Source organism: Haliaeetus albicilla, chromosome 17 (genome assembly GCF_947461875.1).
Source record: "Haliaeetus albicilla chromosome 17, bHalAlb1.1, whole genome shotgun sequence".
Lineage (NCBI taxonomy): Eukaryota > Metazoa > Chordata > Aves > Accipitriformes > Accipitridae > Haliaeetus > Haliaeetus albicilla.
Window position 1 is genome coordinate 17,724,749 of NC_091499.1, and position 16,380 is coordinate 17,741,128.

The 16,380-nt window shown below is 35.7% G+C and overlaps 1 protein-coding gene across 1 annotated transcript in view; it reads right to left on the bottom strand.

Moving 5' to 3' along the window:
• ASCC3 (activating signal cointegrator 1 complex subunit 3) overlaps positions 1–16,380 on the bottom strand; it is a 283,091-nt gene that overhangs the window by 194,001 nt on the left and 72,710 nt on the right. The window contains exons 9-10 of the mRNA XM_069804940.1: positions 7,713–7,913; positions 7,113–7,253 (exon numbers count right to left, since the gene is read on the bottom strand). Coding sequence (XP_069661041.1) covers positions 7,113–7,253; positions 7,713–7,913 — 342 coding nt within the window. The remainder of the gene's footprint in view (positions 1–7,112; positions 7,254–7,712; positions 7,914–16,380) is intronic.

The window sequence follows — 16,380 nt, forward strand, 5'->3', positions numbered from 1 at the left end:
CATGACTTAGTATCAGAGTCTATCAGCTGACAGAACCTATCAAAGAGATCATCCATATTACTCAAAGGTCCTGATGCCATTTGCCATTCTCAGAACCACTTGCCCTATTCAGCTCTGATGCTTTTGTGGTCTCTGCTTCACTTCTCACTTCTGCCTTGCCATCACAAGTACAATTCATCAGCTAATCTTCAAGATGTCAAAATACATTGAGTTCTTCAGGCTATTTCCTCTCCTCAAGAAAAGCATTCTGTTCAGTAATGAGACAAATGTATTTGCCAATGCAAATGCAGCTTACAGAAATTCTCTTTTCATTTGCAACGCTGGTGTTTTCAAAAACACTATCAGTACTGTTGTATTACTCATGCTCTTCAATAAGAATTGCCCTTTTGTTCTAAACTACTCTTATTTCCAGTATAAATAACTAGCTAAAGTTAAAAAGAAAGATAACCAGCTAATAAAATTTGCAACAAGCTAAAAACCATTTCTGTTAGATTTAAAATACCAAAAGTAAAATTTCAATGAAAGCACTAACTTTGTTTAAAAAAAATTCCAAAACTACAACTAGCTGTGGTGGGTTGACCTTGGTGGCTGCCAGATGCCCACCCGCTGACTCTCTCACCTCCCCTCCTCAACTGGACAGGGGGAAAAAATAGGACAGAAAAGCTCACGGGTCAAGATAAAGACTGGGAGGTCATTTATGAATTACTGTCATGGGCAAGACAGACTTGATTGGGGGAAAATTAATTTGATTTATTGCAAATTAAAAATAGAGTACAATAATGAGGCAACAAAGATGAGACTTAAAAACCTCCTAGTCCCCCTTCTTCCCAGGCTCAGCTTCACTGCTTTGTTCCCAACTCCTCTACCTTCCAGGGGATGGGGTTGCAGTCAGTCCATAACCCTTCATCTCTGCCATTCCTTCCTCACGCTTTTCCCTCGCTCCAACCTGGGGTCCCTCCCACAGGATAGTCCTTCACAAACTGCTCCAGCATGGGTCCTTCCCATGGGCCGCAGTTCCTGCCAGGATAAACCTGCTCCTGTGTGTGCTCCTCTCCATGGGCCACAGTTCCTGCCAGGTGCCTGCTCCTGCATGGGCTCTCCAAGGGCCACAGTTTCCATTAGGGCACCTGCTGCAGCGTGGGGTCCTCCCAGGGCTGCAGTGTGGATATCGGCTTCACCACAGCCTCTTCCACGGGCTGCAGGGGAATCTCTACTCCAGCGCCTGGAGCACGTCCTCCCCCTCCTTCTGCACTGACCTTGGTGACTGCAGGGCTGCTTTTCACACTTTTTTCCTCAATACTCTCTTTGAACTGCTGCACAGCGGTTTTGCCCTTTCTTAAATATGCTTTTACAGAGGCACCATCAGCCTGGCTGAGGGGCTCAGCTGTGCCCTGCGGTGGGTCCGTCGGAGCCGGACGGCTCCAGCTGGGCTTGCAGCCCCCCACTGCCAGCGCCTGGGCACGGACACCCCAAAAACGAGCACAACATGCTTACAAGGTGATGAAAAGACACTCTGCTTAGTTATTGGTAGGGTTTTTTTTTCCTTAATTGAGATCTTGGAAATCATTCACATTTTTAAGCTGCTCAACATGTTCGGCACTTGGCAAATAGAAGTGATACGACTTCTCAAATCCAAAGCTTTGAAGGATGGTTTCTTAGCAAAATGTTAAGATAGTTTTTACATAAAGTGTGAGCCATGTTAAGAATGAACTCTGAAAGCAACATGACTTTAGCTTACACAGGCTATGAGAACAAACATGACAGCTAGCTGCCCGTTTTCTAACTGACAATGCAAGCCAGGTTTAGCAGGACTTTATTCACACACCCCCACCTTTTTTTTCTTTTTCTTTTTTTTTTTTTTTTTTTTTTTTAAACTCAGCTGCATGGATAAAGTCTTTCACTTCATGCCTCTGCGTATTTAATTGATGCAGGTCACTACAGCAAAGTTAAGCTATGAATTCGATTTATGTGAACATCTTGGAATTTTTCAGAGTTGTGAAATTACAAAAGTCTACAACAAGGCAGTTTAAAAAAGAAAAAAGAAAGAAAAAAAAAAGATGAGTGCTTCTCTAGGTTTCCCACTTCCTAATATGCCTTAAGGAGAAACATTTAGAAGCACTTTAGGTTGAAAACAGACTAAGGTCAGATACACTGTTTGCTTCCAATACCCCTTGTTTAATTGGACATGCAAGTAATTTTTACCAAATCCATGACAGAAAAAAGACAAGAGATATTTGGTGGCCTGCAGAAACCTAACATTTAGAAATGTCTGTTTCTGTGAAGGCTGGCAGGCCCACGTTGACAGGCACAGCCTTGCAGTTCAGTAAATGCAAAAATCTCTTTTTGTGGGCCTTGAAGTACTTTAGTACTATGTAAACACTACAGAAAATCCAACAGTATATTTTAAATGAATAACATTGCTTTCTGTATAATCAGTTTCTTGATCAACAAACACAGTAACAAGAATAGAAATACTTCCCCCTATTAAAAAAAATAATCTATATTCCAAGAAAGTTACAAAAAAAAGTACTCAATAGTTCAGAAGTGGCAGAATCAGGACTATTCACACAGTAAGAGTTTGAGTCATTTTCCCATCATATTTATTTAAAAGATAGTAAATTTCCTTTTCCTGCTCTCTGAATCCCATCAACTCCAAGAATATGAGAAGGAAGGAACAGGGATATATAGAGGTTTATAGATTGGGGAAATTAGCCTGCTTTCAAAATTTGACCTGATTTGTTTTCAGCTACTACATAATTTTAGCAACACAGAAAGTACTGATAATCTGGCCTTAACACCAAGACATATCTGTAGCGAGCAAGGCTCATGACAGTCTGGCAGCCTTCAAGGCAAAGCAAGAGACATAGGACCAATCAAAGAAGTTTGGCTTAGTGTAACACACCTTGTACAAAACTGCTGAGGTACTAGTATAAGGGTGAGAAATATTCACAGTAACTGAAGATGTAACAGAACAGTAAAATAACTTTCCTTGAAAAGAAAATAAAATATCTTTAACAGGATGATGTTTTACAAATATTTTTAAAGTTTATACAGGTGGAAGAAATTCTGATAAATTTTCACTGTGCTATGCCAAGGATCTTAATTTTGTTTCACGTTACGTATGTACAAAACATTAAAGAGAAATTACCTCCTACATGTTTTTGGTGCCCACTACCTTTAAAAGTTACTAATTGCTAAGGTCAGAAGGCATTTCTGCAACTCCCTACAGGCTACCACTGTTTTGCACAAGTTAAGGCATCATGCTACTCTTACAGTTTTAACACGCATCCCACACCTTACACTTAGATAAGTAGTAGCTATGGCTTTCACTGCACAAGCTGTGGGGAGCAGGTTAGAAGACTGACTGAAGAGCCAATAAAACAATTACTTTGATTTATTTTGGTTCTTCTTTAGAAGGCAATTTCATTACTGGTAAAATTAGAAATAACTTTTTTGAAAAGCTTGGCTTCTGAAGTACGTGTTGGAACTATAGTACTGTTAATGAATATTCAAAGTATAGTATGGAATAACATGGAAGTAAAATCATCTCACATATAACACAATAAAAGTATGGAGCAGCAAGAGACATGGATGCCTTCTGGATGAATATAAATGACAGCATGGAAAGCACAGAGAAAGTTATTGCTGAAAAATTGTACTACAGACCTTTTTAATGGACGTATCTTTCAAAAACATTGAAAGGATTTTATTCCATCATGAAAGGAATTAAAATTTAAATTGCTAAGCATTTTCATCTTTTAACAATATTTGTAACAGAAGTAATAAAGGCAGACCTGACTGTACATTAAGGGTGGATTCCTGAGAAGTGAGACAGCAATTTGTCAGATAAAGCAATTTTTCCTCATCAGAATAAGCATAACAAATGCATGTAATGACTCACAAAATACACATATTTAAATACACACAGGCGAAGTATGAAGGATGAAGCATGCAGGATGGAAAGGAAGGAGAAAATTATCAGGATTGATGCTGAAGTGCTACTTCTAACTAATACCTGACAATCACCTGATTTTTACATCTTTCATTATGACTGATTTGATTCACCTGAGGATGAAAATGAAGATGGTGAAAATGTACTGCTCAGAAAAGAGGCAGAAGACAACCGTCACAAATGATTTATATCAGGCCTTCAGTTTCCTAGAAGAATCAGCTGAGATCTTTTGAAACAGTGATCCAACCTGAAATGTCTGTGCCTACTTCAGCTGATGATCCTGCTCCTGCCTTTTATCCCCCATACTAGATATACTATCCCTGTGTATTTGAAGTGTGCATGCATCCACCTGCTGCAATGTTAACTCTTACAGGAAAAACTGCTTTACTGTTAAACACAGGCACTTCATCTATTACACTAGTAAAGGCTAGAAAGCAGGGTAATGATTGGCAAAGCAACTGTGAAACTAAATAAAGCAGCAACACGTATCAGAGTATTCCTGTCTGAGAAATGTATACATTAGAGAAGCTGACAAGTAAAGTTTTAAAGCAGGAATCAATTTAATATAGGGTAAAAAGCAATGAAAGAAATCTGCTTAGACGACAAGGTGGTCTAAGTGCAGTTGATAAAAGAAAGCTCGTGAGTTTTCATAGGAAACAATATATGCAAAGAGCAATAAGCAAGATCCAGCACAAGTAAGTGCCCCTTCCTCAGTTTATAAGTTGTCTACATATCTTCTGTGCACTCTGATAAGTGGTGATGAAACAAAGCCCACTGCTGGGCTCCTGAGTCTGCAAGAACAACAGCAGCAATTACATCAGTAACTCTTGGATTAGTATTCTCTCTCCTCTGCACCTCCTACAATTCTGATTAATCATAAGGAAAGACTGACTAGCTACAACAAAGAAAACAAAAAATGAGTATTTCAGAGTCCCAGAATTTTTGGACTTTATATCTTTGTCTTTTTAACCTTTTCAATGTTTTGAAGAGCAAAGAAGCAAAACTATTATTGATGCAAATGCAAACCTGAAATTAATAAATGCTTTAATTATAGTTCCTTTGAAAATCGAGGAACTAGATTTTGGGTCACAAATAACATAATGGTTTCCAAGTTTTTCCTCATCTGGAGGCCATTTTTATTCCACTTCCATTCCCCCAAAAGTTTAGGAACTGCAAATACACTATACTTCAGATTAGTGTTTCTGTCCTATGAAGTACATATGAAACTGTAGAAATCCTTTGAAAATTAGTAGATTTCAGATAAAAGAAAAATAAATTTCGAAGCAATGAGATGAGTCCATGACAGGAAAAAAACCCGATTTTTACCTCTGTCCTCCCATTGCCACTTCTTCTTGATTTTTATACATAAATGAATTTTAGCCTCTTCCCCAAAACCAAATGAAGCATTAGGCTACTAGTGGTATTTTGGACTGAAATAGGAGAGCATGATGAAGCAGACAGTCTTTCTACACTGAAGTTACTATGTTGCTCCAAATTAATACTTTGTATATATTAATAATTTCCCATTACCAGAGTAAAAAAAAAATTCAACTTTGTAAACTATTTTCCATACACATTTCTTAATAATGCCTGAAATATTTTTTGCGTTTCTTTTTTCTTCTTTCCTTCCTTCTTTACTGGATGTAAGCAGGGTTTTAGTAATGAGGTGAGATTTTATGAATTATGTTGCAAACTAGGTGAGCAAAAGAAAATAGCACTTTTCCATTCTACATTCATCCTGTTCATTGAACTTTGCAGTTACATTCAGAGCAGGCTTTTCCACTGTCACTTCAGTTTTGGCAATGATTACACATGCTCTCTCACTATTAAAACTCTGACCTACTTGATTATGCGCCCTAGCTGAAAAGTATTGTGAAAAGAGGAAGTGATTTTAAATGATAATTTGGTGAATGTAAATAATTTCAATTATTAAAAGTCTCTACTGAAAACTTTTTTATTTTGTAAACCCAAATTTAGGAAGATGGTGTTGCAAAGTAATTCTGATAAAGTACCAGTGATTGCTGTTACTTATTGATACTGGGTTTATTATTTATCGGTTGTCACAGCATTGTGACTGTATACATCAATATGCATGCATATGTGTCTTCTAATAAAGAATGCTATCCAGGACTTCATACTAGATTACTGCAGTGGTTCTCTTTATTATTAATTACATATAGACTTCTTTTCTTGTAATGTGAAGAGTTTTCTCTAGTCTTATCCTAAAAATGTAAAATTCCTCAAAGCTAAGACTAGCAAAATATAACTCATCTGAATCAATAATTACTATAAGTTATGTTTATAAATGTTCATATCAATAATAAAACCAAGTCTTATTCAATCTCTAGGACCAGGCAGGAGGAGGAAGGGTAATTACAAGGAACTTTATGTAAGAACAGATATAAAAGTATCTCAATATTTTGGAAAAATGATATTTCACTGACACAAACAGCATTTGCCTGAACTAAATATGACACGAAGTATCTGCTAAAACAGAAAAATATCCATCTACGCAATACTATTTGAGGCTAAAAAAGCAAATTTTATTCATTTCTATGAATGTTCTTATACTTTTTCTCCTTTGTCCTTAAAAAGGAAAAGTAAAAGCAGCCATTAACAGGAACCTACAGCTTTATTAACTTTTTTTTTAACAAAGCAAGAAGGTAAGTATTATTTTGACATATTTGTGACAGTGTTGTTACAGCATTCCAAATTTATTTAGAATTTACCATTTGCAGACCAATCTGCAATTTTTCAATCTGAAATTATGAATATTAGGTTCTTGCAAACACACACATACAACACGTGGTTTATAATCCTGAAAGTGTAGGGGCACAACCCACTAAGGTTCACAAGCTGGAAATCAAGTAAGATTTTATATGAAGGTTATATGGAAGTGAGGCACTGCAGTAGTAAGTCTAAATGCGAGAAACCAAAAAGTTTAAGGAGCCCATTGCTTAAGATATTTCAGATGTATTAGTGTTTTAATCACTTTGAACTGAAAGTCACATTTTGGAACATAACCAGTGTAATTACAGACTCAGTAATAACATTTCAGCTGCTTCACCAATACTTTTACAAGGTGTTTGAAGAAAAGACCAGTGTATTGATGAAGAGGTATGAATACACACAGAACAATATTTTAAAATATTAAGCGTACCTGTGTTCGCAGAATTTCACCTTTTGACAGTTGCATATCACCAGTCAACTCTTTCACAGTAATGCCCAGTGGTTCCAGACGCTTGCTGAAGTAATTTGTCATTTCAGCTGCCAAAGCCTTCATAGGAGCAACATACACAATCTGCACCAAAAGGACACTCGCTTGATAAATGAGCAAACCCCACAATGTCGTTTGTTTCATGGCAACCATTACAAATCACTACTTATTGTGAAATATGATGCCAGGCGCTCACAGTGAAAAATCTTAATAGTGATATATGAAAAGTAGTTATCTTTGTTGGATAAGTGTGCAGCTGTTTAAAGGACAATGGATTTTGCTTATACAGCCTCATCACTTTGAAAATTGGTTCTGCATCAAAGCTAAATGCGTTTTCATAACTTTTTACTCACATAATAAGATTTTTAGAACACAAATAAGAATAGCTTTAACAATAATGAAGTAAATCAAAACTAGCCTTATCTTTGACTTGGAAAAGTGTAATACCCTTAAAAACTTCCGGATTTCATATTCCATGTATAACATATAATGGGTTTTACCTTACAAGTTAAAAAGCTGTTACTTGGTTCATTAAACTCCTACCTTAAACTCATCCTTTTTGATAACACCATGCTGGACATGCTGGCGAATTTCATGAAGGACTGTCAGCATGGCAATGTTAGTCTTCCCAGCTCCAGTGGGGGCACAGATTAGCATGTTCTCATTTGTGTTGTAGGCAGTCTCGAAAACTATAGATTGGATTCGATTTAGTCTTTTCATGCCTTTAAAAGCAAGTTGTCCAATCTGTTAAAACAAACAGCATACATATTTTGGATTTTTCATATATATATATGTGTATGTGTGTGCGTCTATACATATATTAAGAAAAACAACACATGGTAACAAAACTTAGGATACCTGTTGTAATATATTTATTACTCTAAGGTTTTTATTCTGAGGCTACCACTCCCACCCAACCCCCAAATACTGAATCCATACAGAAGACAAAATACAGCAGAATAACATCTGTTAAAATTAATCAAAATCTTTAGCCACATGCTATTTCAGCATTTAATTTGTTTTTAATCAAGAGTATGACGAAAATAAAATAATAACCTATTAATAACTAAACATCAGTAAGACAGCAATAGTCAGTTTAGAAGAATATACATCTTTAAATCTGACACACTATGACTACTCCAACCAAAGAGGCAGCAATACACAGAAACCTGCTGAAGACAGACATGATTTTAAAAGTTAATTTATGATTAATTTTGCATAATAAAGTTTAATTATGCAAACACGCACAAATTCAGTAACAAGCTTCTCTTTGCTTCTGAGGAAACCTCCATCTTGCAATTGTTATGTTCAGACCTTTCTCCAACAATACTTAAAACAAACTTGTATGTGTAGTCCCAAATAAACTTTGAGAATGTTTTCAAAAATTAAATTAATTTAATTAGTTAATACAGGCAATTATAGTTATTATAGTTTAATGCACATTTAAATCTTATAAAATACAAATTATAAAATTATAAAAAAGCTTTGTTCCTCTTGGTCTCTCTGAAAAATGAGATTTTCACCAAGAAAACTCCTGTAGACAGTTACAATTTCTGCATTTGAAGATTCTAAAACTTTTGCAACTGAAGAACAGACCCTTAGACATAAAATTAATTTTCTAATAAACTTGCTTTTTCTTTGTTACTTTTCATAGACACTTAAAAGAGACTGCAGAACACAGAATTATTTCATTTCTAAGATTTAATTACCTGCACTGCTTCTACTAATAATGATGAAAAGTATCTTACTGATGTTTTTGACAATTAAAATTTTTATTTTAATTGTAGGAAACCACAAAAGTACAAATTCACTGTAATGAACAGTCCTGAAAGCACCTTCTGAAGATCTCACTTTCCATTATTCTGGGCGCTTTAGTTAATTTACAGTCATTTACTGTGGTAATAGCCTCTCCGATACTAGTAACATTCTTTCCAATACTAAGCAAATTATTTGAGCAGGATCCAATTTATTACTACTTCAAGTAATGCAAGCTTAGGAATGAGGGCTTCATCGGCTATTCAAATCAACTATTTTATTTAACTTTGCGACAGACAGCACTAGGTCTATCATTTTGCTGCATCTTCTTGGTAGGAACCTCATGTGAGAGGCTGAGATGAAAATTACAAATTTAGGTTAATACACCATTTTCACAATACATGACAACACTCTACTCTTAAATGTAGAGGAATGATGTACTTAACGACTGGCTAACTGTACTTTTATTCTAGAGGACTTTAAATATTAAAAAACCACATTCAATGATATAAAGGTCAATGAAAATGAAATGCAATCAACACACCATTTCTTTTTGAAAAATGTGCTTTTCAGTTTAGCAGTACCTTTGTCTTCGCAAAAATTTCAGGTTGAAAACTTCTGGTGCAACTGTCGTGGTTTAACCCCAGCCAGCAACTAAGCACCACACAGCCGCTCACTCGCTCCCCCCCCCCCCCCAGTGGGATGGGGGAGAAAATCGGGAAAGGCAGTAAAACTCATGGGTTGAGATAAGAATGGTTTAATAGAACAGAAAAGGAGAAACTAATACTGATAATGGTAACACTAATAAAATGACAACAGTAATAATGAAAAGATTGGAATATACAAATTATGCACAATGCAAGTGCTCACCACCCACCGATCAACACCCAGTTAGTCCCCGAGCGGTGATTCCCCCTTGTCCCCCCTACCCCCAGTTTATATACTGGGCATGACGTCAGACGGTATGGAATACCCTGTTGGCCAGTTTGGGTCAGCTGCCCTGGCTGTGTCTTGTGCCAACTCCTTGTGCCCCTCCAGCTTTCTCGCTGGCTGGGCATGAGAAGCTGAAAAATCCTTGGCTTTAGACTAAACATTATTTAGAAACAACTGAAAACATCAGTGTGTTATCAACATTCTTCTCATACTGAACCCAAAACATAGCACTGTACCAGCTACTAGGAAGACAGTTAACTCTATCCCAGCTGAAACCAGGACAGCAACATTGCAAAAACAAGTCCCATTCAAATCATGGATTGCACTCGTATTTATAGGATTGACAGATCTCAAATATATTCAAATACCTATTGTAAACTGTTAAGTATCTTTGATGAAGGAAAAAAAAAAATCTAATACAAGTAGTTCCAGTATTTTTCATAAAGTTTCTACAATTTTTTAAGTGGCTGAATGTCAGGATTACAACAGTTTTCACTAGTAATGTTCTTCCACACCTTATTCTGCTTGCAAGATTGCAGGGGGAAATCTTATTTGTTTTGCACCAAATTTTGTATACATAATGTTTACCTGGTGTATCATCTTCAAAATTAATTTCACCTTCATGAATGAGGCTATTACAAAGTGTTAATGGGTTTCCTGGAGATCTGCTGATTATATTAGTGCTATCAGGGTTCAATCAGCTATTTTTATGGCCTCCTTAGTCATTTTAGGTTTCTAATTTGCCTGTTATTTCATTTTGAGATTTGGAAATGGTTATATATTTCCTTTTCCCTCCCAATCTAATTGGTTTTAGAAGCTATTATAAAGACCGTAAAGTTCACACTGATAAACACCGTTTAGAGTGTTTATAATAAAGGATCTATGGCGAGAAACTCGCAAACACAACTGGTGATTACAGAATTGAACTAACAAAACACTACGTTGCACAATATGTAAATTATTTATTTAAAGAAGTAGTTTTTAAACAAAAGCAGAAACATAGTTGTCTAAATGAAGTCTGTTCTAAGCATCTTCAGAAAAGAATGACAGGAATTTTCCACAGTCACATAGTTGAACACGCATGGCTTTATGTATACAGGTCTCCTCACAGTTGTGTGATTGTTAATACCCTTAAATAAAATATGTCGTTAAGTGTTTTCTTAAACTACTGCCTGTAGGAAGATATTGTTCTAGCTTCTCTTAATCATTAAGTAGACAGTGTAAGACACCTTTTTCCTCTACATTTGGAAGAAATTACATATACTGTAGCCCTATAGTATATGGGCTATATATTTTTGTTAGCAACAATAAATAAATATTTAGATAAATAAAAATAAATTCCTGTCTTTTTTCCTTTTGGAAAATAGTAACACCATGGATTAAGACTGACTGGGTAAGCAGCAATAAACAAACAGATGTTCCAGAAGCACCAGAGGAAGCTCTGTAACACGTTAGAAAAAAGAACCTCAGCTTGTTTTCTGGAAAGATGCTAAGCCTGCTGTTACAGAAACATTAATAGTGGAATAAAGATTAATAAAAAAATAAAACCCATAAAAGTCTGGTTAAGAACTAGAAGAATTTTTATTTTTTTTTTAATAATGGTATTCTGACTAGAATCTAGACTTTCATTCAACACACTAATTAATTTCCAAGCAACTCAAAAGAAAAATGCAGGCACTGACAAATCAATACACAATGTTCACAATCCCAATTCACAGTCAATGCATAATATCCTTTGAAAGGTGACTCTGCAGGAACATATTAAAGATTAAAAAAAGCTACACGAAAAAGGAATTCCAGAGAAAAACAGTATCTTAACACTTCTCCACATGAACTCCCCATTTGGTTGAAAAAACATTACAGGTTACCCTTTCCCAAAACTTCGTTTTATTCCAAACAGTAAGTACATGTGCATAATTCAAAAACAGTAGTTCTGCCCTTAAAAATCAGTAAGAAAAAAAATGGACAGCGGACAGAAAACCAACAGTGTACACAGAAGTCCACAGTTTGACTAATGTTCTAGAAGATTTGTTATTTTAGCTTGTCATTTGCACAAGCTACCTAGTTTGAATGCCAAAACCATTTTTTTTCCCTCTGGCATATTAATGTCAGTCAAGACTTCTACGGACCAATTCTTTTTCGGATAAACCAGTGAAATCCGTTATTGCTTAAAAGACTGGTAGCCACTGGATGGCAGAAATCTGTTTTTTACTGAAGGTGAATGAGATGCAACATTCTTCAGTTTTCTATTCTACAGCTGATTTACCCCTAGAATTCTACACAAACCAAAGGAAGTTTAAGCAGAATACAATCCAGAGTGCTATTCTCAACAAACACAATTTCATGCCTAAGACGGTGCCATTTTTACATAAGCGTGAATCCATGTGAAAGACCACTGAGAAGCAACTCTTTCCACAAGCCAGATGATACTCAAGGCAGCTCTGAGATGAATGTATAAACCCTTTATTTTTACTTCATTAAGATTTCCAATTCTTTCCCAAGGAATTTAGTATTACAACTAATGCATTTATGAGTAAATAAGATTACACTGAACGCAGATATTCTACATTAGCCATTTCATTAAAAAGATATTTGCGTGTTGGTGCTCCAACAGCAATTTAAGAATAGGACAAAACCGTCAAAGTTATTGAAGTAATATTAATGAATGAGTCCATATGATTCAGTCTGCAGGCAAGCTACAGCTCAGAAACACAACTACTTTAACAACACAGTAGTAACAGTGTCTGTTCTAAATAGCACAGGCCATCAGCACTTCAGACAGAGTTTTAGTCATGCAATTCAGTAGCCAGACCTTGTAGTTCTTCAGAGTTTAATAAATATGACACAGAAGATACTCACTGTTTTTCCCAAGGCATACCTGTGAAACCTGCTGTAGTCTATCTATGTAGTCTATAGCTAACTGGGTGCTAACTACAAGTTCCGTTAAAAGCCGAGATCTTTCACTCTCTGTATCACTTAATGCATTAACACTAGTTGACAGAAACAGCTTGTCAGATGCAATTAACCTCAGTATCACAAATTTTCACTTTGTGGCCCCATGTGTTCTTAAGTCCACTTCAAGGTATAATGCCAGCATTTTAGCAGCTTCTAAATTCAATATTGGCATGCACAGACATAGCATAATATGTCTTATCTAATCTATGCAGAGCAACATTAAAAAAATAAAATAACCATATTTAATTCTTAGCAATTTATCCAGAAAATATGTTTGGGTGTTATCTCTCTTACAATTATATTTTATTGATTTATCTACAGGACATTCTCTTTATTCTCCTCATTCTAAAAGAGATTTTGTCCTGTCCACATTCATTTTCCAGTTTTCATGTAATACTACGCAAATTTTCTCATGGTCTGAAATAAAGAAATGTTAGTCATCTGTACTAATTTCCATAGCACAAACCAAACTAAAATAAATGTTCTATGTTGATGACTTCTGTCATACTATAACAAAATAATAAGATTACTACCCATTTATCATAAAGATAATCCATTGCACTCATAAACCAAGTTTAAACTTTCAGCATTTTCCCTAGTCATTAGCTTAATTTTAATGTAGATATATTTTCATCGAAGTACCTTACATATTTCAGGTGCAGGAAATCCCATTCTGTAGTCAGTTGTTCTATTGCACTTTCAGTTAATAAGATAATTGATCTAACTGGTAATAGCATGACTAATCCATGCTGTTTTGCAAAAAAAATCCATGAAATTCAGGAAATGAAGTTGAGATGTTCCTCGTCCTGACATATAAATAGTGTCTTGGTCATCCTTCCCCTTTGTTGTACTTTGGAATGTTGTTGGTTATGTGCGTGGCATACACACTCACACATACACAAATATATATGTGTATATATATGTATATACACATACACATTTTAATAAATACATTCCCACTATCCCTCCAAATTATGAACATTCAGTAGTCCCCCCTGCTTTCTGATTATGCCTGTATATACTTAAAGCACTTTTGTGCCAGTGTAAATCCTATTTTGTTACTGAAGGTACGCTCAGAAATAAACATAGAAGTTATACCTGGGGACTTCCACAGCCTCCCTCTCCTGATGATACTTTTCATATTCTGCTTCTTTCATGGAGGTGGTAGCTCATGAGATTTAGGAACAATAATAAATAAAAATATAACTATATAAATACCATAAAGGTAAAATTATTTTTATATTATCTTAGGAGTGCTATTTGAGAATATAATTTCCTACCTGCCCCAAAGACTGAAATGTTGTCTTTCAAAGCACATATATACATTTTAAGCAAAGGCTCATAACACGTAGAAGAAAAACTGCATTATGTTTGGATCTGCTCCATTTAGCACCAAATCATATCTGTGAGATTTCATTGAACTTAGGGGGACAATTTTTGTAGGAACAAGTAGTATACACAAAGATAAGAAAATTATACAAGCGTACCAAATAGAGCTTAGGATTGGCTTTGGGCCGTAATCAGCATTACAGTTTCTTCAAGTAAGTACAAATTATGTTGCATCCAAAGTGTAGTACCTGAAGAGTTACATGCTATAAAGGAAGCTTAGAGTAAAACACATTAGACAGATGCAAGTAACAAAAGGCACCAGAGAACCAGCAGCTCGTTTCAAAGCTGTATGTGTTATAAGTGACTAGACTAGACCTAAAAGCAAGTCTTGCATGGTACGGCTATCCATGTCACTATTAGTGGTAATTGCAGATCACAGAATCATTTAGGTTGGAGATCATCTAGTCCAACCCCCCTGCTCAAAGCAGGATTACCTACATCAGGTGGCCCAGGACTGTGCAGTTGAGTTTTAACTATCTCCAGGGGTGGAGATGCCACAACCTCTCTGGGCAAGGTGTACCAGTGTTTGACCACCTCACAGTAAAAAAATTACTTTCCTGTGTTCAGATGAAATCTCATGTGTTTTAATTTGTGCCCATTGCCTCTGGTGCTGTCACGGGGCACCACTGAGGAGAGTCTGTCTCCCTCTTTATTAATCATTCTTACATCAGGTATTTATATACACTTGTAAGATTCCCCCCCGAGCCTCCTCTTCTCCAGCTCTCTGAGCCTCTCCTCACATGAAAGATGCTCCAGTCCCTTAATTAGATTAAGAAGCCAGAAGAAATTCCTAGAAATGACAGATAACGAACAATAAGGGTAAAATTGTACTCTGACATGCTATAGAACACAGAATCACAGCCCATGAGACCTTCCTGAGTATATTTTTAATTTAAATTAAACGTCACCTTTTAGAAAACTACGGAGTCTTGATTTTTAAAATTATCACCACATTCACTGGTTAATGCAATAGGTATTTAAGTAGCAGTAGCCATCAGAAACCAGGGAAATTTTCATGCTTTCAAGTTATATTAATGTCATTAAACTCAAAACAAACACTACAAAATTTTCGTAGATTCTGACAGAGAATTCACAAGAATAAATAATTCTCCTGGGGAGGGCGGGAATAAAATAAATATATATATATATATATATATTCACTATATATGAAAAGATTACCTCTGATTAAAGCTCTTTCATTGGAGAAGAACCAGTCTCCATCCAGAGGAAGTCCAGAACACATCCATTAAAAACAAACTGCAGTGAAATCTAGTAGTATATTAGTCTCCTACTAACTATGCTAACATAGGCACTCCTTGGAAAAAAAAAAAAAAGCCAAATTAAAAAAAAAAAAAGAAAATCAAATAATAACTGCCCCTATGTCTGTTTTGTTTTCTTTTTTAAAAAAATCATCAGTCCTACCATCTGCTCTCTTGAAGAAAGAAGAGAGATCTATTCAAAAGCAAGAGTTTTTAGGAAAAATACTTATCTTAATATATGACAGCTAAGAACTAACATGCCTGAAGTAATTTCAGCAAAAATCCTTTTAAGTCTATAGATACATTGCCACCAACATTATCTAAACTATTCTCTTGATGAGCTACACTATACAAACAACTGCAGCAGTCATACCTTTTCTAGAGATTTCTGAATTATTCAACCACTTACGGTTGTATTAAAAATATAACATCAAGAAATATTCTTTGGTTCAATGTATAGATGAAAACCAAAGACTTCTGCATGTATAGTCCCCAAATCAGTTTGATGGAAATGATGGGAAAGCACCATAGCTCCAAGGCTTTCACTGCTCTGAAACAGCTTGGAGAATCTCCTCCTCTCACTGGGAGAATTGTTGTGTTCCTCAGCCTAGTTATAATATGACAAAAGATTATAGACAGAATGATTACACCCTCTGGTGATTTGAGGAAATGGATAACAAAGTGTTTCAGAAAGATTTTTCCATAAAAGCAACTATTTCCACAGCACAGCAAATGTACATAAATTTTGGCATCCGAATAGAGACACAGGCAAGATTCTGATTTCAGTGACACTAGTGCAAACTCAAAACTATCTGATGTCAAGAGAACTATCCCAGATTATAGCAATGAAATGGAGATCAGAACACAGCCTCCTCTCAGAGCTTTCTGATGCCATTTGTGAATTACACACAAAAATTACC